This window comes from Anoplophora glabripennis, unplaced genomic scaffold, assembly GCF_000390285.2.
Source record: "Anoplophora glabripennis isolate ALB-LARVAE unplaced genomic scaffold, Agla_2.0 scaffold1, whole genome shotgun sequence".
In the NCBI taxonomy this organism is placed as follows: Eukaryota; Metazoa; Arthropoda; class Insecta; order Coleoptera; family Cerambycidae; genus Anoplophora; species Anoplophora glabripennis.
Window position 1 is genome coordinate 2,722,788 of NW_019417028.1, and position 17,202 is coordinate 2,739,989.

At 32.5% G+C, this 17,202-nt stretch overlaps 1 protein-coding gene across 1 annotated transcript in view; it reads right to left on the reverse strand.

The window, feature by feature from the left end:
• LOC108909494 (vacuolar protein sorting-associated protein 13C-like) overlaps window positions 1-17,202 on the reverse strand; it is a 33,440-nt gene that overhangs the window by 13,879 nt on the left and 2,359 nt on the right. The window contains exons 2-15 of the mRNA XM_018713889.1: window positions 11,841-12,238; window positions 11,457-11,653; window positions 10,597-11,045; window positions 8,963-9,086; window positions 8,448-8,776; window positions 5,424-5,614; window positions 4,936-5,217; window positions 4,607-4,879; window positions 4,423-4,549; window positions 4,092-4,328; window positions 3,203-3,345; window positions 831-1,134; window positions 450-629; window positions 18-207 (exon numbers count right to left, since the gene is read on the reverse strand). Of these exons, the coding sequence (XP_018569405.1) occupies window positions 18-207; window positions 450-629; window positions 831-1,134; window positions 3,203-3,345; window positions 4,092-4,328; window positions 4,423-4,549; window positions 4,607-4,879; window positions 4,936-5,217; window positions 5,424-5,614; window positions 8,448-8,776; window positions 8,963-9,086; window positions 10,597-11,045; window positions 11,457-11,653; window positions 11,841-12,238 (3,424 nt within the window). The remainder of the gene's footprint in view (window positions 1-17; window positions 208-449; window positions 630-830; window positions 1,135-3,202; window positions 3,346-4,091; window positions 4,329-4,422; window positions 4,550-4,606; window positions 4,880-4,935; window positions 5,218-5,423; window positions 5,615-8,447; window positions 8,777-8,962; window positions 9,087-10,596; window positions 11,046-11,456; window positions 11,654-11,840; window positions 12,239-17,202) is intronic.

Here is a 17,202-nt window from a genome sequence, read left to right on the forward strand (position 1 = left end):
ACTATGCTCTATTATACCTGTATCTATCACCATTACATTTGGGGAAGATGATTTTTGGGGTACCAAGAAGACCGGCCCAGACACGTTTATGGCCAAAGTTATTTTCGTGTTATTCTTTAGCGTTTCAGTTGCTGATGATAACTTGTGATGAAGCTTCGATATCATTTTCTCTAATATTGGCAAAGCGTCTAAATTGACTATAAAACGCTGAAAAATTTGAAGCTAGATAAGTACGAAAATAGCTAGCGGTCTAGAAATTCTTCAGTTATAGTTATGTTAACCATAATGATAAGTTTGGAAAATATCATGGTCAAAAATAAGAATAGAAGGATTGGTTTTAGATATACGTGTTTCGATGTTAGTGACAAATGACATATCCGTTATAGGTTATATCTCACCAGCACTCAAAACGTGCGGTTATGTCTTAGACACATAACATTCGTTCTTACCTGAAGCTGTACTACTAATTTGTACAAAAACGTGCAGTGAATTCTTCCTAGATGAAACTTAAAACTGCCGTCGACGAACATTTCGTCCATGTTCGGCGATATGTCATTGTTGTAGCTAAGATGTGTGGCGTTCCGTACATATTTAATGTCAAACACCTTATCTTCGTCTGTGTACAACACCTAAAATACATTTAACTCTAGAAATTCCAATGCATTCAAGGTATCGTAATTTTTTAATTTACGCTATTATTTGTAAGTGCGTAATACCAATTGAGGGATACCTAAGAACGGGAGGAATATTAATGGATTTAAGTAATTCTTCTGGGGCAGAAAAAAATTTTAACGAGACCCTAGAGAGAAGCAACAAAATTCGTTTCTTACCTTATTATACAATGTAACATCAGACAAATGATCTACGTTTATATTACTAAGAAAGGTCCTAAAAACAAATCTTTCATTGGCCCTGAACAAAAAGTCCATTTCCAGTCCGGATAGTTGTATGTTCACTATATCAAAGTCGGAATCACAAACTGTCACGTTTATATCGGCCAGTCTTGCGGAGTGTGAAAATTTCACAGAGCCGGGTGGTACGGGAGTATCACTTTTCTTGTGGAGGATATCTGTTACTTTATTTAGAATGTTTAATAAGTGGGTCTTCAGAAATGGGGATATTTGACTCCTAATCCTGTAAAAAATTAAAATATTTATGTAACATACCCATCTAAATCGAGAACACATAATTTTCATTTTTTGTTATTTTTTTTAGTATCATTCTGTTCTAGGAAACAATAAAATAAAAACAAAATTAGATACCACATTTCTCATATTTTTTAAGACCCTAATTTTTTTTATGTAGTCGTACCCAATAATTCCATATATACAAGTTGTTTTGAATTTCATTTTCCAAAGAATAGTTGGTGATAAAATACCTTTGAATAAGGGAAAATTTTCATATAAACAAATGTCGTCGAACGTTTCGTTATCGAGATATAATTGGAATTGAGATTGGGATTTAAAAAATATTACATTTAAGTACTTAAATATCTTTTAAAATGTTTGACGTAGATTGATTATATTTGGACTAATAGCTGAACTAATTATGGGTAAATATTTGCTGAATTAATATTAAAAAACATTTACATTTTCATTGAAATATATAAGAACCAACGGGTAGGTATGAACATATCCTTGCCAGGAAAAGATGAAGAAAGGTTGTTAGTTTAGGTTGGAAAAGTCATTAAATAAAAATAATCAACAATAAAATAATTCGGCATTGCTGCACTGCACTGCTAGGCAATTTGTCAACAACTGAAATTTATGGCCCAGTCGCCCAGTGCGGCTGTGTTTGTACGGCGTTTGCCCGCGTGCGCATTCTTTGACTGTTCGTATACATTTCTACCACCTCCACGTTTCGTTCAACCAGACCTGTATATGGGTATCGCTAAATAAATATGGGAACAAATTTTTCAAATATTTCAGTGCTTAGTTCTTGCATTGCGACCGAACCTGGTACATACTGCCGAGCTCTTTGGTCTTCAATTGAGATCGGAAAGACTATACTGTTATTAGAAATCGCAGAATTTCGACACCATTGAATAATTTGGAATTTTAATAAAATTATTCAAAAAGTATTTAATTTACAAAGGAATTATAGAACTTTTTTGTTAAAAATATAATTTTAAATGCAACGCAACTGTCGGAAATTAAAAAAAACATTGGCATAACAATTTAAAATTTTTTTTATCCCTCAGAAAATAAAAAACAATGATTATTTGGACTTTCCATAATTACATTATGATCAAAAATTAATTTCTTAAATTTTTTTGTGAAACGAATAATTTTGAAGTTTTTTCGAATCATTCAACTTAAAATTTAAAAAAATATTTACTCAAAAATGGCTAATTTTTCAAATAAAATGGAAGAAAACTTTTCCTTAGGGACACCAACAGAAATTAAATGCACTTATCAAATTTCCAAAATATTCAGTGGGGTCATAATCCGGGATTATTAGAGACATTTTCCAGTATCTCTGCCACTGATTTTTATGAATCAGCTCTTCTCAATTTTTGTCCATAACCCCAACCGATGCTAAAGATTTTAAGAAACATTTAAATAAATGTGAATTTTCAAAAATTTCAACATTCTATCTTGAAAATGAAGTTTTCTGCAATTGGCGTTTGTATGAACTTTTTTTCTTATTTGAAGTGTTGTATCACCAGTTAAAGTTATGAAAATCTCGAGGGACTGATTTATAGTATTCATTATTATTCCATTACCAAATTAAATCTTCTGGATTTAAGAGGGCTCCATAGCTAATAGGCAACCAACAATACATTTTTATAGATTTTATTACACAGTTTGTCTAAATATGAATTAATGCACAAATAACAGACTTTTCCCTATTTTAACGCAGATTTTCTATAAAATGGAGTTAGTTTGAAACCAAAATTACTTTTTGTTGTAAAGAAGTTTGTAATTTGCCCCTTTTGAACAAGCGGTATCGTAAATTACAAATTTTTTTACATCAAAAAGTAATTTGAGTTTCAAACTGACTACATTTTATAATAAATCTTCGTTAGAATGGAGGAAAGTCTGTTATTTGTGCATTAATTCATATTTAGACAAACTATGCAATAAAATCCATAAAAATGTATTGCTGGTTGCCTATTAAGGATTAAATCCTTTACCAAATAATGAAAATATGTATATGACTGTTACTATAGTAGAAAACTGTTATTATAATTACTATTTACTTATTACTCAGGTATTTCGAATATTTAAGTATCGTGTGTATGGCCTCTTGATGGAGGAGTACATATATTGTTCCAAAATTAGCCACCAACGAGGTTTCGACCCCATGAAAGTGTGTCCAGAAGTCAGGACAGCTTGCGCTCACCTATAAAACAAGAATAAAAGATTATTTTTCAGCAATGCCACAAACATAATTTGTGAGCAATGAGACGAATGTTATCGAATCTATTTTATATGATCTTAAACAAATAGCATCCATTTTTGCCATATTCGAGTAAATCACGGTGTCTATACTCGGCGGCCGAAATTATAAAGAGTGACTAATACATAATATAAAAACACTATTACCATAATGCGTATAAAATATAAAATGATTTCTATACGGTTCAATATCATTAATCTTTGTGCCGCTTGCCATGCACATCGGTAGAATCTATAATTGTGTATAGACTGAGTTACACTGAACGTCGATCTATATTTTATCTCTGTCTTTTGCACTTGGTAGGGAATAGGGAAATGCTTTTTTAGTGGGTGTAAACGGACTTGATTTGCCCGACCTGAGAAATGTCATAGCATAAGCGTATAAATTAAAAAAACACAACTGGGACGTTTTAAAATGCTGTAATAATTAAAATTGATCAAAGTGTCGGTTATAGCAAACCGTAAAAAATATTAGATGTTATGTTTTATTATGTTTTTTCAATATTTTCTATATCTTGTTGCCTTTTATGCAGACACGCCAATGGATTTTCGTTCCCGGCACACTTCATCCCCCTTACTAGTCCAAGAGCTAGCGATGAATCACTATCTATAATTTTGGCCGTCGAGTATAGTAATAAAAATAGCCAAAGATTGACTATTTTTCATTTTTGTTTTTAACTAAGTACTTACTTTTCTATACAGCACTGTGATAACGTCTTGATTGTTAGGTAATGGACTAAAGACAAGGTCTAAGTATTGACCACTAGGTGTCGTATGTAGTTTATCGGTAAGTAGAACGCTGTTGATGGACACTTGATAGGCGGGGCCATAGGTCATAAGGGCTATGTCCATCGTGAATATACCAAGGCGTATCATTAAATATTGTCTGTCTGCGCTGTCACTTGAACGCGAGAACACAACGGAGAACTGAAAATATAAGTGAATAATTAAGTAATTATTTAAAAAATAACTTTATAATCGGTTGCAGGAAATCTAGGAACAGTAACAATTAGCGAAGTACCTCATTAATGACGAATCCGAATAAAATATTAATGTTATTATTAGGCGATATATTGTCTTCCAGGCCAGGTAGGTCCACGCATCTAGCCCAAGCTTCGTTCATATCTTCATTGTGATTTCTCCTCACGCTCTTACTAAAAGTAAACATTGATGATTGGACGAAAGTCATTTCGGCAGTTACTTACTCTTTCGTCATCCTGCGTATCTTTCCATTCTCCAATTTGTACCGTTTGTACTTGGAGTAGCTGTCGGCGATAGTAATGCGGTCCTGCACTTTGCGCAGGAACTTAGAAGTCATCCGTCCCTTTATTCTATCTCTTAAGTACAACTTTGGATTCATATCGCCGTGAATTATGTTTATCCGTATTTGGTCGATATTGAAAAACTTCAACAACAGTCCGATTTTTCTCTCTGATATATTTAGCTTTAGGGTATGAAAGTTTATATTAAATTTGTACCTAAAATAAAATATGTAGTAAATTGTACTGTGCCAGTTTTGTAGGGTATTTGTTACCTTGGTATTGTCTTCAGATTGGCAACAGAAAGGGCATAAGTCGAGGAAAACGAAGTTTTAGGTATAATGTGCATTTCAGTGTCTTTCTCCTTCCTGGCATCCTTCCAGTTATCGCTAGTATCACAGAATAAGATTTGTACGTCAGTACAGTTTACGAACAGTTTGGAGTAGAGTTGTTCTTCCAGTTCCATTTGGGTAGCGTTCTCTGCTATGTAGGTTTGCTGGCAGAGCTCGGTGCTTAAGGAGTACCGGCCTAAGTCGACAACCAACAAATATTCTGCCCTTAAATTGTCAAAATTAAAAGTCAATAGGATCATCTAAAGATAGACTAAAAACTATAACTTTATATAGAGCGATTAAAAAAAAATAGTTTGGATGCAAATAGAAATTCTAAACATTCATTCTTTCATAATTAATTAAATACTATTACCAGTTCATTGGAGTAATTTTCAATAAAAAAAAAATAATAATAAAGTGTAAGAACTTACTTTAAATATGAGCTCACTTCTGGAATAACAAAGTACGGGACTTTTATATTCAAATTAATGTCCCATTTCTCTGTTAATTTCTTTTTCAGTAATGTACATATTTTTAGAGGCACGTCTTTCAAGTAATTCAGCAAATTTTCTGTAGGATTATCTTCAGTTGTAAGAAAAGTCTCCAGTTCTTCTATAGATGGCTGAAAAAAAAAAAAACAATCTCGCTTTCTAAATGGCAGTAAATTGTAAAACTATTTCTTATGTTTAATTGCATTATTTTTAAACTGCTTTATTATAGATTTACATCGTGATTATGTTTATAATTGTGAAATTATTACCAGCAAATTGTAGAAGTTCTCGAATTTTCAAAAAATATTGTACGAATATTTGAAGATAATCCTAGTCCTGCTAAAATAACGGACTTATAAACACAAATTCAACTAATATTTGAAGAAAATCATCGGTAATTTTATTATAGCACTCTCTTCTTAAGAGAGATCTATAGCAAATAGGCAACCAGCAATACATTTTTATAGATTTTATTACACAGTTTGTCTAAATATGAATTAATGCACAAATAACCGACTTTCCTCCATTCTAATGTAGATTTTCTATAAAGTGTAGTTAGTTTGGAACTCAGATTACTGTTTGCCGTAAAGAAATTTGTAATTTGCGGTTTTTAAACAAGCGGCGTCGTAAATCACAAATTTCTATACACCAAAAAGTAATTTGCGTTTCAAACCATGTCCATTTTATAGAAAATTCGCGTTAGAATGGAGGAGAGATTTGTGTATTCATTCATATTTAGACAAACTGTGTAACAAAAATCTATAAAAATGTATTGCTGGTTGCCTATTTCCTATAGAGTCTTCTTAATATTAATTTTTTTTAATCTAACATTTGTTAGAACATCTACCCCTATTATTATTTCACCACAAAATGCCAATTATTCATGAGGGTATGCCTCCTCATTTTGATTGATAACATTGACCACCCCAATCGCCAGACTTAACCCTCTTCGATTACACAGGCTGACAAAATTTTACGAAAGTCCGGAATCAGAGACCGGATCTAGTGTTCCCAAAAGATTTTGGTACGCTGATTATGAATTCGAGCTTTGAAATGTACCATCACCCTAGGTCCTCTAACCTAAAAGTGCAAAAATTACGGTTTTTCACTATATTCGGAGTCTGATTACGTGAACTGTTTTTTTTTTTCTAAAATCAAGTTAAACCATCTCAAAGTACCAGTCTTACCCTTCTAAGTGCACTTAGATCTTTTTTAATATCTTTTTTTCCCATAAAGATATGATAGATTGAATTTAGTACTTCAGCGATTTCGTTACAACATGGAAATAAACAAAATTTATCCAAAATCGAGTTATAGTTATATGTCTCTTGAGTCGCTGAATTCGACAATACCGGCGGACCTGCTCCTTAACCTCAATATTACAAGATTTTCTAACCTTAAATTACGAAAACACTACTATACAGGGTAGGAAAGTACCGATGGTCTATCTGAAGTTACGTGAGAGCGATAAAGTAAGCTATAGAAATCCATGCGATAGAGAAGGATGGCTATAATGAAGGCTTCTCTTAGTCACCGCCCGTTTCGCCCTTCCACAAATAAGATCCAATTCGTATTTGTGGAAGGGCGAAATGGGCGTTGACTATTAGACGCCTTTATTATAGCTATCCTTGTCTATCACATGGATTTCTATGGCTTACTTTATCGCTCTCACGTAACTTCTGATAGACCATCTAGACTTTCCTACACTGTATGAAGCAAATACTTATGTATACACCTTGTAACATTCGAATGATAAGCTCGTGACAGGTTCATCATAATGCGCTATAACCTACGACACGTTGTCCTATATGCGCAATAACCAGCGTTTAACCTCTTTATTAATTACATTTAAAATAAATAGTTTATGAGAATAAAGGAATATTTGTAGGAACAAGGGTGGCAGACGTGAACTGATTCCTTCGTCTCTTCATATGTATAAAGAAATATCCTTAAAAGCGTATTGCACTGGATCCCTTGACAGGCAACGATTTATTACTTTGCATCGAATATGATCCAACTACAGGTTAGAAGAAAGACTATTATTTCGAGAACCTAGGGTGATGGGCCAATTCTGAGCTTAGATTCATAATCAGCGCACCAAAATTCTTCGGGTACACTAGGTCCGGTTTCTGGTTCTGAAATTTGTCAGCCTGTATTATTTTTTATGGGCCACATATTGAAGAGGTTTCCGGCTAGAGACTCAAAGAACGATTTGATTATTTATGCTTATACTTACTTTGTTATATATGCACTCAACCGAGTCCATAGCCATATTCAATTTGTAAGCACAGTTGCAATTTTTTGGCATTTTCTCCATCTCGGCTTTAAAAAAGTATGCGGGGCTATCGCTTAAATGCTCAGACGAAATTAAGGGTATNGTACGAATATTTGAAGATAATCCTAGTCCTGCTAAAATAACGGACTTATAAACACAAATTCAACTAATATTTGAAGAAAATCATCGGTAATTTTACTATAGCACTCTCTTCTTAAGAGGGCTTTATAGCAAATAGGCAACCAGCAATACATTTTTATAGATTTTATTACACAGTTTGTCTAAATATGAATTAATGCACTAATAACAGACTTTCCCCCATTCTACTAAGTGCATTTTATAGAAAATCTGCATTAAAATGGAAGAAAGTTTGTTATTTGTGTATTAATTCATATTTAGACAAACTGTATAATAAAAATCTATAAAAATGTATTGCTGGTTGCCTATTTGCCACAGAGCCCTCTTAATCTTAATTTTTTTAATCCAACATTTATTAGAACATCTACCCCTGTTATTTCGCCACAAAATGTAAATTATTCATGATGATATGCCTCCTCATTTTTGATCGACAACATTGACCGCCCCAATCGCCAGACTTAACCCTCCCGATAATTTTTTACGGGGCGCATTGGGGACGTTTCTGGGTTAGAGACTTAAAGACCGATTTGTATATTTATGCTTATACTTACTTTGTTATATATGCACTCAACCGAGTCCATAGCCATATTCAATTTGTAAGCACAGTTGCAATTTTTTGGCATTTTCTCCATCTCGGCTTTAAAAAAGTATGCGGGGCTATCGCTTAAATGCTCAGACGAAATTAAGGGTATCAAGTGTTCCTCGTTACTTGCCCCCTCGATGCATATCCCTTCTATTTTCAGAGAGGACTTGAAGATATTCTCTTGATAATTTGGTTTCACTGAGCAAATCGTTTGGGTTAAAGTTAAGACTATTATTTCTCTGGTACCATTCGTAAGGGTTACGCTCAGGTTTCCAAGACGGAAACTGTAATTGTGCTCTGGAACAAGATACGTTATCGCATATTTCACGTACAAGTAAGATAAAAAATATTACTATACAAAAAAATTCAATTTTACGATGAGGAAAATATACAAGGTGTCCCTTGTATAAGGTATTTAAAAAAGAGGTCTAAAGAAGAAAATTTCCCGTGTTATATGTTAGAATTTGCAGTTAGACTACCCACCTATTGCTGCCTTTAGATTATCCTGCTCAGTCTCGAAGTATCCAATCTTTTCGCACAACAGAACTCGCTCAGGAGAAGGTAACATTGACCAAAAACTCTTTTCGGTGATACTTCGTGCTTGCACCTAAAACATATTAGTGCTCTACAAAATAAGTATTCAAATACAGGGTGTTGTGAAAGTCCATCAGGAAACTCTGGGAGGTGATTATGCGGATTAATGAACATTTTTTTTGAATTGTCAATTGTTTGCAAATTACAGCTTGTCAAAGTGCAATTTTTTGTATTTTTCTATTTACATAAGTTATTTAATTCAAGTTCGAAGTCACTTCTCATTTGGCACACCCACTAAGTAGATGAATCTCTGTTGGTACATAATTTTTTCTTTTATTGTTTCTCTTTTCAATAATGTTTAAACTGTTATGTCTAGCAAGAGAAAAAAGTTATGAACAAAACAAGTTTTGAGTTCTAGGTAAAGTGCCCTCTAGCGGCGCATAATGAAACTTTTCTCTGACTGGTCCAATAGAGATTCATCTACTTAGTGGATGTGCCAAATGAGGTAATTTTTTTTATTTCTATTTTATACAATTGTCTACAGATTTATAAAATCTTAACAATTTTACGTAAAAAATATTATCTTTGTCCAAATCGATATTTCCAATGGTTTTAGAGTAAATTGAGTTTGAAAATTACTCTGCTCTTTAAGTTATTAAGCCAAAAATTACAAAAATCTGTTTACCATGGCTAATAAAAGACCGACGTTGCCACAACGCTTAACAATTTAAGTTATTGATAAACTGATAACCTTCATAACTGCAATTTATTTGAAAAATCCAGTTTTGTTTGAGCCCTTTTAAGGGAATATAACTTCCTAAGGGAGCGTTTTACGGCACATATTAATAGGAACTTTTTGGCTTATTTTAATGAGTTATAAACGCAGCAGAAGTTTGAAACCCTATTTTAGAAACACCCTGTATATTCAGGGTGTACTTATACTAAATTTTTACCAAAAAACTCCTTCATATTTCCAGATTTAAAAATTTTTCCAATTTCCAGACATCTTTCATGTATGTAAATATTTAACAAGTAGGTTCTTATAATTATTTAGAACATTGCGCAGTGGGCGCCATAAAATATGCACCAAATGGGGAATATTTTTATTTATTATAATTTTATAAAATTTTAAGAATTTTTTTTCTTTGAATACCAAATAAAATTATTCTAGTCTTACAAGGTGATTTTTATAAGGAAATAAAGAAATAAATTTATTTGAAAATAGCGGAAGAAGAAATCCCCACATTTTTAGTATAATTTTCTTCTAAATTAAAAATTTATAAGTATATTTAAATTAAGCTTTAAGTTAATATTCAGCAGTATTATTAAATTTGATAATCATTATTATCATTATTAGAAAAAATAAAAACTGTTCTCTTTATAATTTCCCTTTAACTTCATTTTATAGTTTGTTTGCAAAAAGATTTGAAACCATTCCAATGTAATTTTTTTGCTTTCACTAGTATAGTTGATTTCTTTTTGAACTAATATTTTCAAGAAAATAATTTAATTTTTTCTATAGATTCAGTTGGATTTCAAATAATAGAGTTATAACTGATTATTCTGTCATTAATTGAGCTTACCATTAGCCTGGCCTGTTGCCTAGCGATAACAACATTGATAATAGACAAATTGTCCTCATACTTCTGCAGATCAAGCTTCAGCTCGGTGTCATTAGGATTTAAGATGATTTGCTTGTATGTTTCCATGTAGTCTTTGTAGTGCTGCCTGACTCTCCTTATTCTACTCCATGTGTAAGGTTTAACCCTTTGTTCCAGGAGAGCGTACGAAGCGTACCTCCACCAAATCTTCTGGTTCTCCATAATCTTCTCTTTAGGCCTTATTTCTAGGAACTGCCAACTAATCAACATCCGCTCCATGCAGTTAGCAACGGCTAGTATGGAGTCGTACTGTTCCTTCGAAATTTGAACGTTGCAGTCTTGTACCACGATGTCTGTGTTTAGTTTAGTAGTTTGTCCAGTTGCGGATTTGTTAATTACCATTTTGATTTTTGACGTCATTGGATTCAATACTGAAAGAAAATATTAAATTTTGTTACATACTTTTGATGAATTAATTTTTTCGTGAAAACGCCGGGAATGCCATGAAATTCGATAACGAACAGCCTCACATAATACTAAAACAACATATGTAACGTGTCAACAGTGCTGAATCGCTCAAATCTGGAAAGGCAAAATGTCAAAATGATATCGAAGAGCAGCCTCTAAGAATTCGCTGAACCACCATTCAACGCGATCGAACGTAGACTCTGATTCTTGCGTCCATAACCAAACGTGTGTACACGAACCGAATTTTTACCCAACATAGACGTATAGGAAATATAAATACACGGTATGGTGTTGGTATATTTTGATGTTGCATTGTCTTGTGGCGAGCTAAATTAAATCTACTTGCAACCATAGATAATAGACTTGCAACTTACCAAAATCGAATTCTTCTCCATTGAGGGAGTAATTCTGGAGACTTGACGTCATCGCGTTCCTCCACTGGTAGTACTGCGCTGGTAAATCCCATTTTTTAACCGTTGCGTTAGAATTCCAGTAAATGGAGAACGCTTCAATTTTCAGGAGATAATGGCAGATGTCGGAATGGCTGTCGTACCTCGTAGGTTTCCATTTACTGAAAAATATTTAAAGGTGCTTAAACATTGGATAATCCGGGTAATGTGCGCAGTTGTTTGAGGATACATCAACCTATTCAGCGGCGGGGTATGAAAGTTACGAAATTAAATTAAAAAACAGTTTCCAGTCAAAAACCCCATTTAAATAAAAACAATACCCGCGATAATTTGTGTGTAAATACGTACCTGTTGGTAGTTTCCGCTGTAATGCTACCAATGCACAATCCCGCCGCCAGTGGCGTCTTCCAGCTGTCCACATCTTCGTATCTAACATGGACGTTGACAATATTTACTTGCAGGTAATTCAGGATGTTCGAGACCAAGTGCTCGGAAAAAGTCGACGGCCCCCCCAAGATCTGACTGTCGGTGTCTAAATCGGCAAGCGTCTTTTTCTTCGCGGCTCTAGTGAGTCGTTTGTTTTTCTCTGCGTCGAACGGATCGTTGGTGACTATAGGGCCGACGACGATGTGCAGATCTTCTATGTTAACCACGATGGGCTGGCTCCAGAGGGAGGTCCATGGTATTTGCAAGCGGACTTTTCCTATAGTGCCCGCTTTTATTTCAATCGGCAATTTCAATTCATACTGAAAAAAAACTCGTTTTAGTTCGTTTTGCACAGAAAAAAATATTTGACTTAAGTTAAGTTAAAGTTAATAAAATAAGTACGTATTAAATTTTTTTAACTTTAATCAATATTTTTTTGTAACTTCTAGTTAATATTATTTCTTTCTTACTTTGTAACTCAGAAACAGGAAACCGAGGCTATGTCTATGGTTTAACACAATACTAATAAATGTATAAACATTGTAAACTCCAAACTTTATAATAAAAAATTGCTTAATATTGCCATAAATTAATTTTATTTTATAATCGGTTTATAAAAATTGAATTTTAATTTTATTACTTTTCAAAACGACTAGAATAGAAAATTAAATATGTATTACAGGTGTATTTTTAGATAACAGCAATGAAAAAATGACTTGAAGTATAATATACCTGTGACTATTAGACGTAAGACTATAATTATACTTATGAGTCACACTTTAATGGTGATAGAAGCTTCATTAATATTTCTACTTCAATGCATATTTTAAAATTCTATCAATACTTTTAATATATTAAAAGTTTAAGAAATTAAATCAACAAAGTTGTATTATAAGTTTAATTTTAATTAAATTTACCGTTTAAAAAAAACCGTTTTGTCAATAACGGAAAAAAACAGTTTTGTTTGAGCCCTTTTAAGGGCATATAACTTCCTAAGGGTGCGTTTTAGGGCACATGTTAATAGGAACTTTTTGGCTTATTTTAATGAATTATAAACGCAGCAGAAGTTTGGAACCCTATTTTAGAAACACCCTGTATATTAGAAACCAGATCAATAAATTCAAATGATCGTTTTTGTTGATAGAAAGAATTAAATGAATTGAAAATTTTTGCATTTGGTATAAATAAAGTCAGTTTTGACTTTTGATTAAACAATTAGATGTTTCCACTGATAATTGTTCGTAGATGCTCAAATTAATGCAGTAAATTAAAAATGCTGCTTGAGATCAAATAAAACAAGTACTTTTAATAAAAATGTTCGAAGAAAGCAAAATACCAGAATGGCATTGGTATTTCTACAAGCTTAATCCGTAACGTCTATTTCACATTATTAATTCTTATGATTAGTTATGACTTCGTTTCCTAATTTTTGAAGTGACGGAAAACTATGAACAACAAACGCATTTTGTATTACCTCTGCAAAATATCTGGTGAAGCTTTAAGACTAAATTATTTTAATTGTAATCCCACCATAAAGTTTAATGGGACAATGATAATACTAAAATTATAAGCGAGTCCTTTATCTAGACTGAATTGATCCATATTACTACTAAATTGGCTTCACTGGAGCGATAGGAACTAATCTAATTTATGAATATTCGTGATTTATCAAACAGGAATGGTTACCCTAATATAATGCACGAAATCACGTGAACCGAACAGCGGCGTTTCTTTAAAAATTAAGAGAATAATTTCTCAGTTATCACTGCCAACTGTACAAATACACTAGGTGAGTCAAGTCAATCTTTAACAGTCGATAGAAGACCTAGCTAAGAAAAAAAAATTGAATGAACATAGGTCGTAGAATGCTTCTTACAGAGCATTGGATTTAAAAACAATACCTTTATTTATGTAGGTTATACATTAAACATGATTTAATCTTCTCAAATCAAAAAAAAAATAAAAATTTTGGCGTAGCAGTTTTAATTTTTTTATTAAAGGGTTACTATCGTTTAGGAAATTAAAAGTTCCAACGTCACTGATTTTATTGGATTTATGATAATTAGTGTATTTAAAATTGTGTTTCCATCATTTTCAAATAAAATCGAAGGTATATTTTTGTCAGAAATACTTACCCATTGAAATTAAAAGCACATATCTTTCCAAGATTTTTGATATTTCAGTCACTGGTTGACATATTTGTAAATCAATTCGATGAATTTTTGCCCATAATTATTAAAACCTAGCTCAGTTATAGAGCCTGGTATGGTTCCAAAATGCCCAAGAGGACGGGTGGAATATATGGACATAGACCTAGATGGAGTCTCTCTACAGTCTAAAGAGGTTTCCCACTGTGTTTCAAGCAGAAATTTTCCAAAAAGGCGTAGTAACTTTCTTTTTTAAATGTGTGTTTTAATTGGCTATACAATCACACTTTTTATAATTAAATTATGCATAGTTTTGGAGATAACCTAAATGTTTATAAAAAAAGTGTTAAAAAATACCATTTTTTAATGTAAAAATCAAAATTCCATTTAAATACAAAGCTAAGTTAGGTTTCAAGCTTTAAAATTCGACTTTCTAAACCCTTTTTTGTTAATAACTTTCGGAGAGAGAGAAGGTTAAAGTTATGCGTTTTTGCTCTTGACAGGGAAAAAGATAGAATTTTGCAAAAATTATTGGTCCCACAGCGCCCATCTTTTTTTAAGTTTTATTAATCTAGTGACGCACATTAAAAGTTATTTGAAAATATATTCTTCTTATTTTCAATATTATATATCCGGAAACAAACAATTCTACGACGATTCATAGATTGAAGTCTTCTATCAGCTGTTAAAGTTTGATTACAAACTCTTACTCACCCTATATTATAAGTATACAGGTTCGGAAAGTACCGATGGTCGATCTGCCGTTACGTGAGAGCGATAAAGTAAGTCATAGAAATCCGTGCGATTGAGAAAGATGGCTATAATGAAGGTGTCTAATAGTCACCGCCCATTTCGCCCTTCCACAAATAAGATCCACTTCTTATAAACGGGCGGTGACTATGAGACGCCTTCATTATAGCCATCCTTCTTTATCGCATGGATTTCTATGTTTTACTTTATCACTCTCACTTAACCTCAGATAGACCATCGGTACTTTCCTACTCTGTATATACTTATATCTTCACCAAAAAGATGAAAATTTAAACTGCAAAGGTCTCAAAAATTTATACATTTAAATAGAAAATCTAGTTTGATGTTGGCTAAAAGTGAGAAAAAATGGAATACTTAATGAACTATTTTTTAATTCATTTTAAAAGTAGATTTTGTCCTAGCTTCTAGAATCCTTGCAAATTATAGCATCTATATTTTTTACACCAACTGAAAACTGAAGAAAAAATTTAAAATATTATATTAAAATAATTTCTGTCATCCATTAAAAATTGTTCAAAGAGTAGGTATAATGTTTCAACTAGTAACTTTTTAATCAGTAAACGTTGAAGTCACGCCATTGCTTCAGTTACTAGTTCATTGTATGTCCCAATGTGAGTCCTGACGTATTTCAGGCAAGTTATTCATCGAATGGAATATGCATAAATAGTTTAATAATATTTTCGTGGAAACTTTTTTGTGGTGAAGTGTACTTGATGAAATTGAAAACCCAGAGATTTTCCAAATAAATTCAAAATGTTATAGAAGAATATCATCTTTTATTATTTCCAATAATTGTCATTTTTGTTAATAATTACGATGTATAATACAAGGAAATAAATCGTTTTTATTATTATCTCTTGTAATTTAATTGTTAAGACAGTAAATTTAATATTCAAGCAAAATTACATTACAATGAGTGGATATTAGGGTTCTGCTATTAATAAAATTAAGTATTTAGAAACCACAAAACTTATTCGGAATAGGTGTTAATCTTCGTTATTGATTTGATTACCTAAGAGACCTCATAAGAATGATCTGATTGGGAAAGCCAAAGTCAAATTGATTTTCTCTAACAAACTAGAGTTTTAGAATGTGAAGAGATCACGGTAAGCAGCTTTCCTAGAAGCGGTAGATAATTACATCCTTTTCTTGAAAAAAATGTCATATCGCGACGAAGGAATCAGTCAAGAATTAATTTTATGTAACTATTTATTTACTTATTGTTAGTTATGTCACCAGCTAAAGTTTCACTAATCTACATCATAAATCTTCGAGATAATTGATTAGATAAGTTATTATTCAAAACCTTTGACTCCTTTTATCTTAAAAAAGAACCATTTTCGATTATGGAAACTTTTCGCTTCTTGCAGCTAAACCCTTTTTACGCCTTTTTCAACACCCTGTATGCGGCCCTTGACGAGCTCTGTCTTAATATTGTCACAGTCTTTGCAGTTTTACTTTACGAAAGGTCAAAAGGAAATGGTCCAAATGTATGAGCAATTTTGTCCAATGTCCAATGTCAGTTGTTCAAAAATATATACTTTCCAAAATACAAGGCGCTGCATACGGATTTCCAGCGTTTCGAATGTGGTAATTGTGAAAATTGTTAATACCATCCCTTGAGAAAGCTACTGACGCTACTAATTAAATCAGAGTTGATAATCACGTGGTAAAGGAGAATATTCTCAAATATTATTTATTGACAAGTTATTGTATTATTTTTAATTAAATATTTTTCTCCAGAACTAATCTCAAAAAGAAAAATGCTAACAGACATCTTATGTCAAGTAATCAGAGGGAATTGCAAAAAGTATGGACACAATTAAAAATATCAGAGGCGTGCATATTATTCTTTAAAACAATTAAATACTATTGTCTATATTAGTCCGCGGGCCCACGTATAAAGAAAAAAATGATTACCAGCAAGCTGTAACTTTGCGTGCAGCTTAAGTTTGACGACTCTCCCAAGATTTGACTATGAGGAAAATTCAACAGTGGTAAGTTTTCCCGTGATTTTCAGGAAAACATGTCAATCTGGCATAAATATGGAATGTTATGACCAGCACCTTTTTTTAAAGTTTAAATGAAAGATATATTTTTTTTAAACCCCCCAAAAAATTTGTCCGACAAAAATGTTGGAATTTTGAGTTTGTCCCCACCCCAAATATGTCGATTTGGTGACATTATGGTTGGTGACAACCAGCAAGCTAATTTTTCTGGGAGGGTTTGGTAATAAGAATTGAAATGAAAGTATCTTATTGTCCGACAAAATTCTTGAGAAGTTTTTGCAGTCCGACGCCCCGAAGATGTCGATTTAACGACAACATGGTTGGTGATAACCAGCAATCTGGTTTTGATTTTTTTCT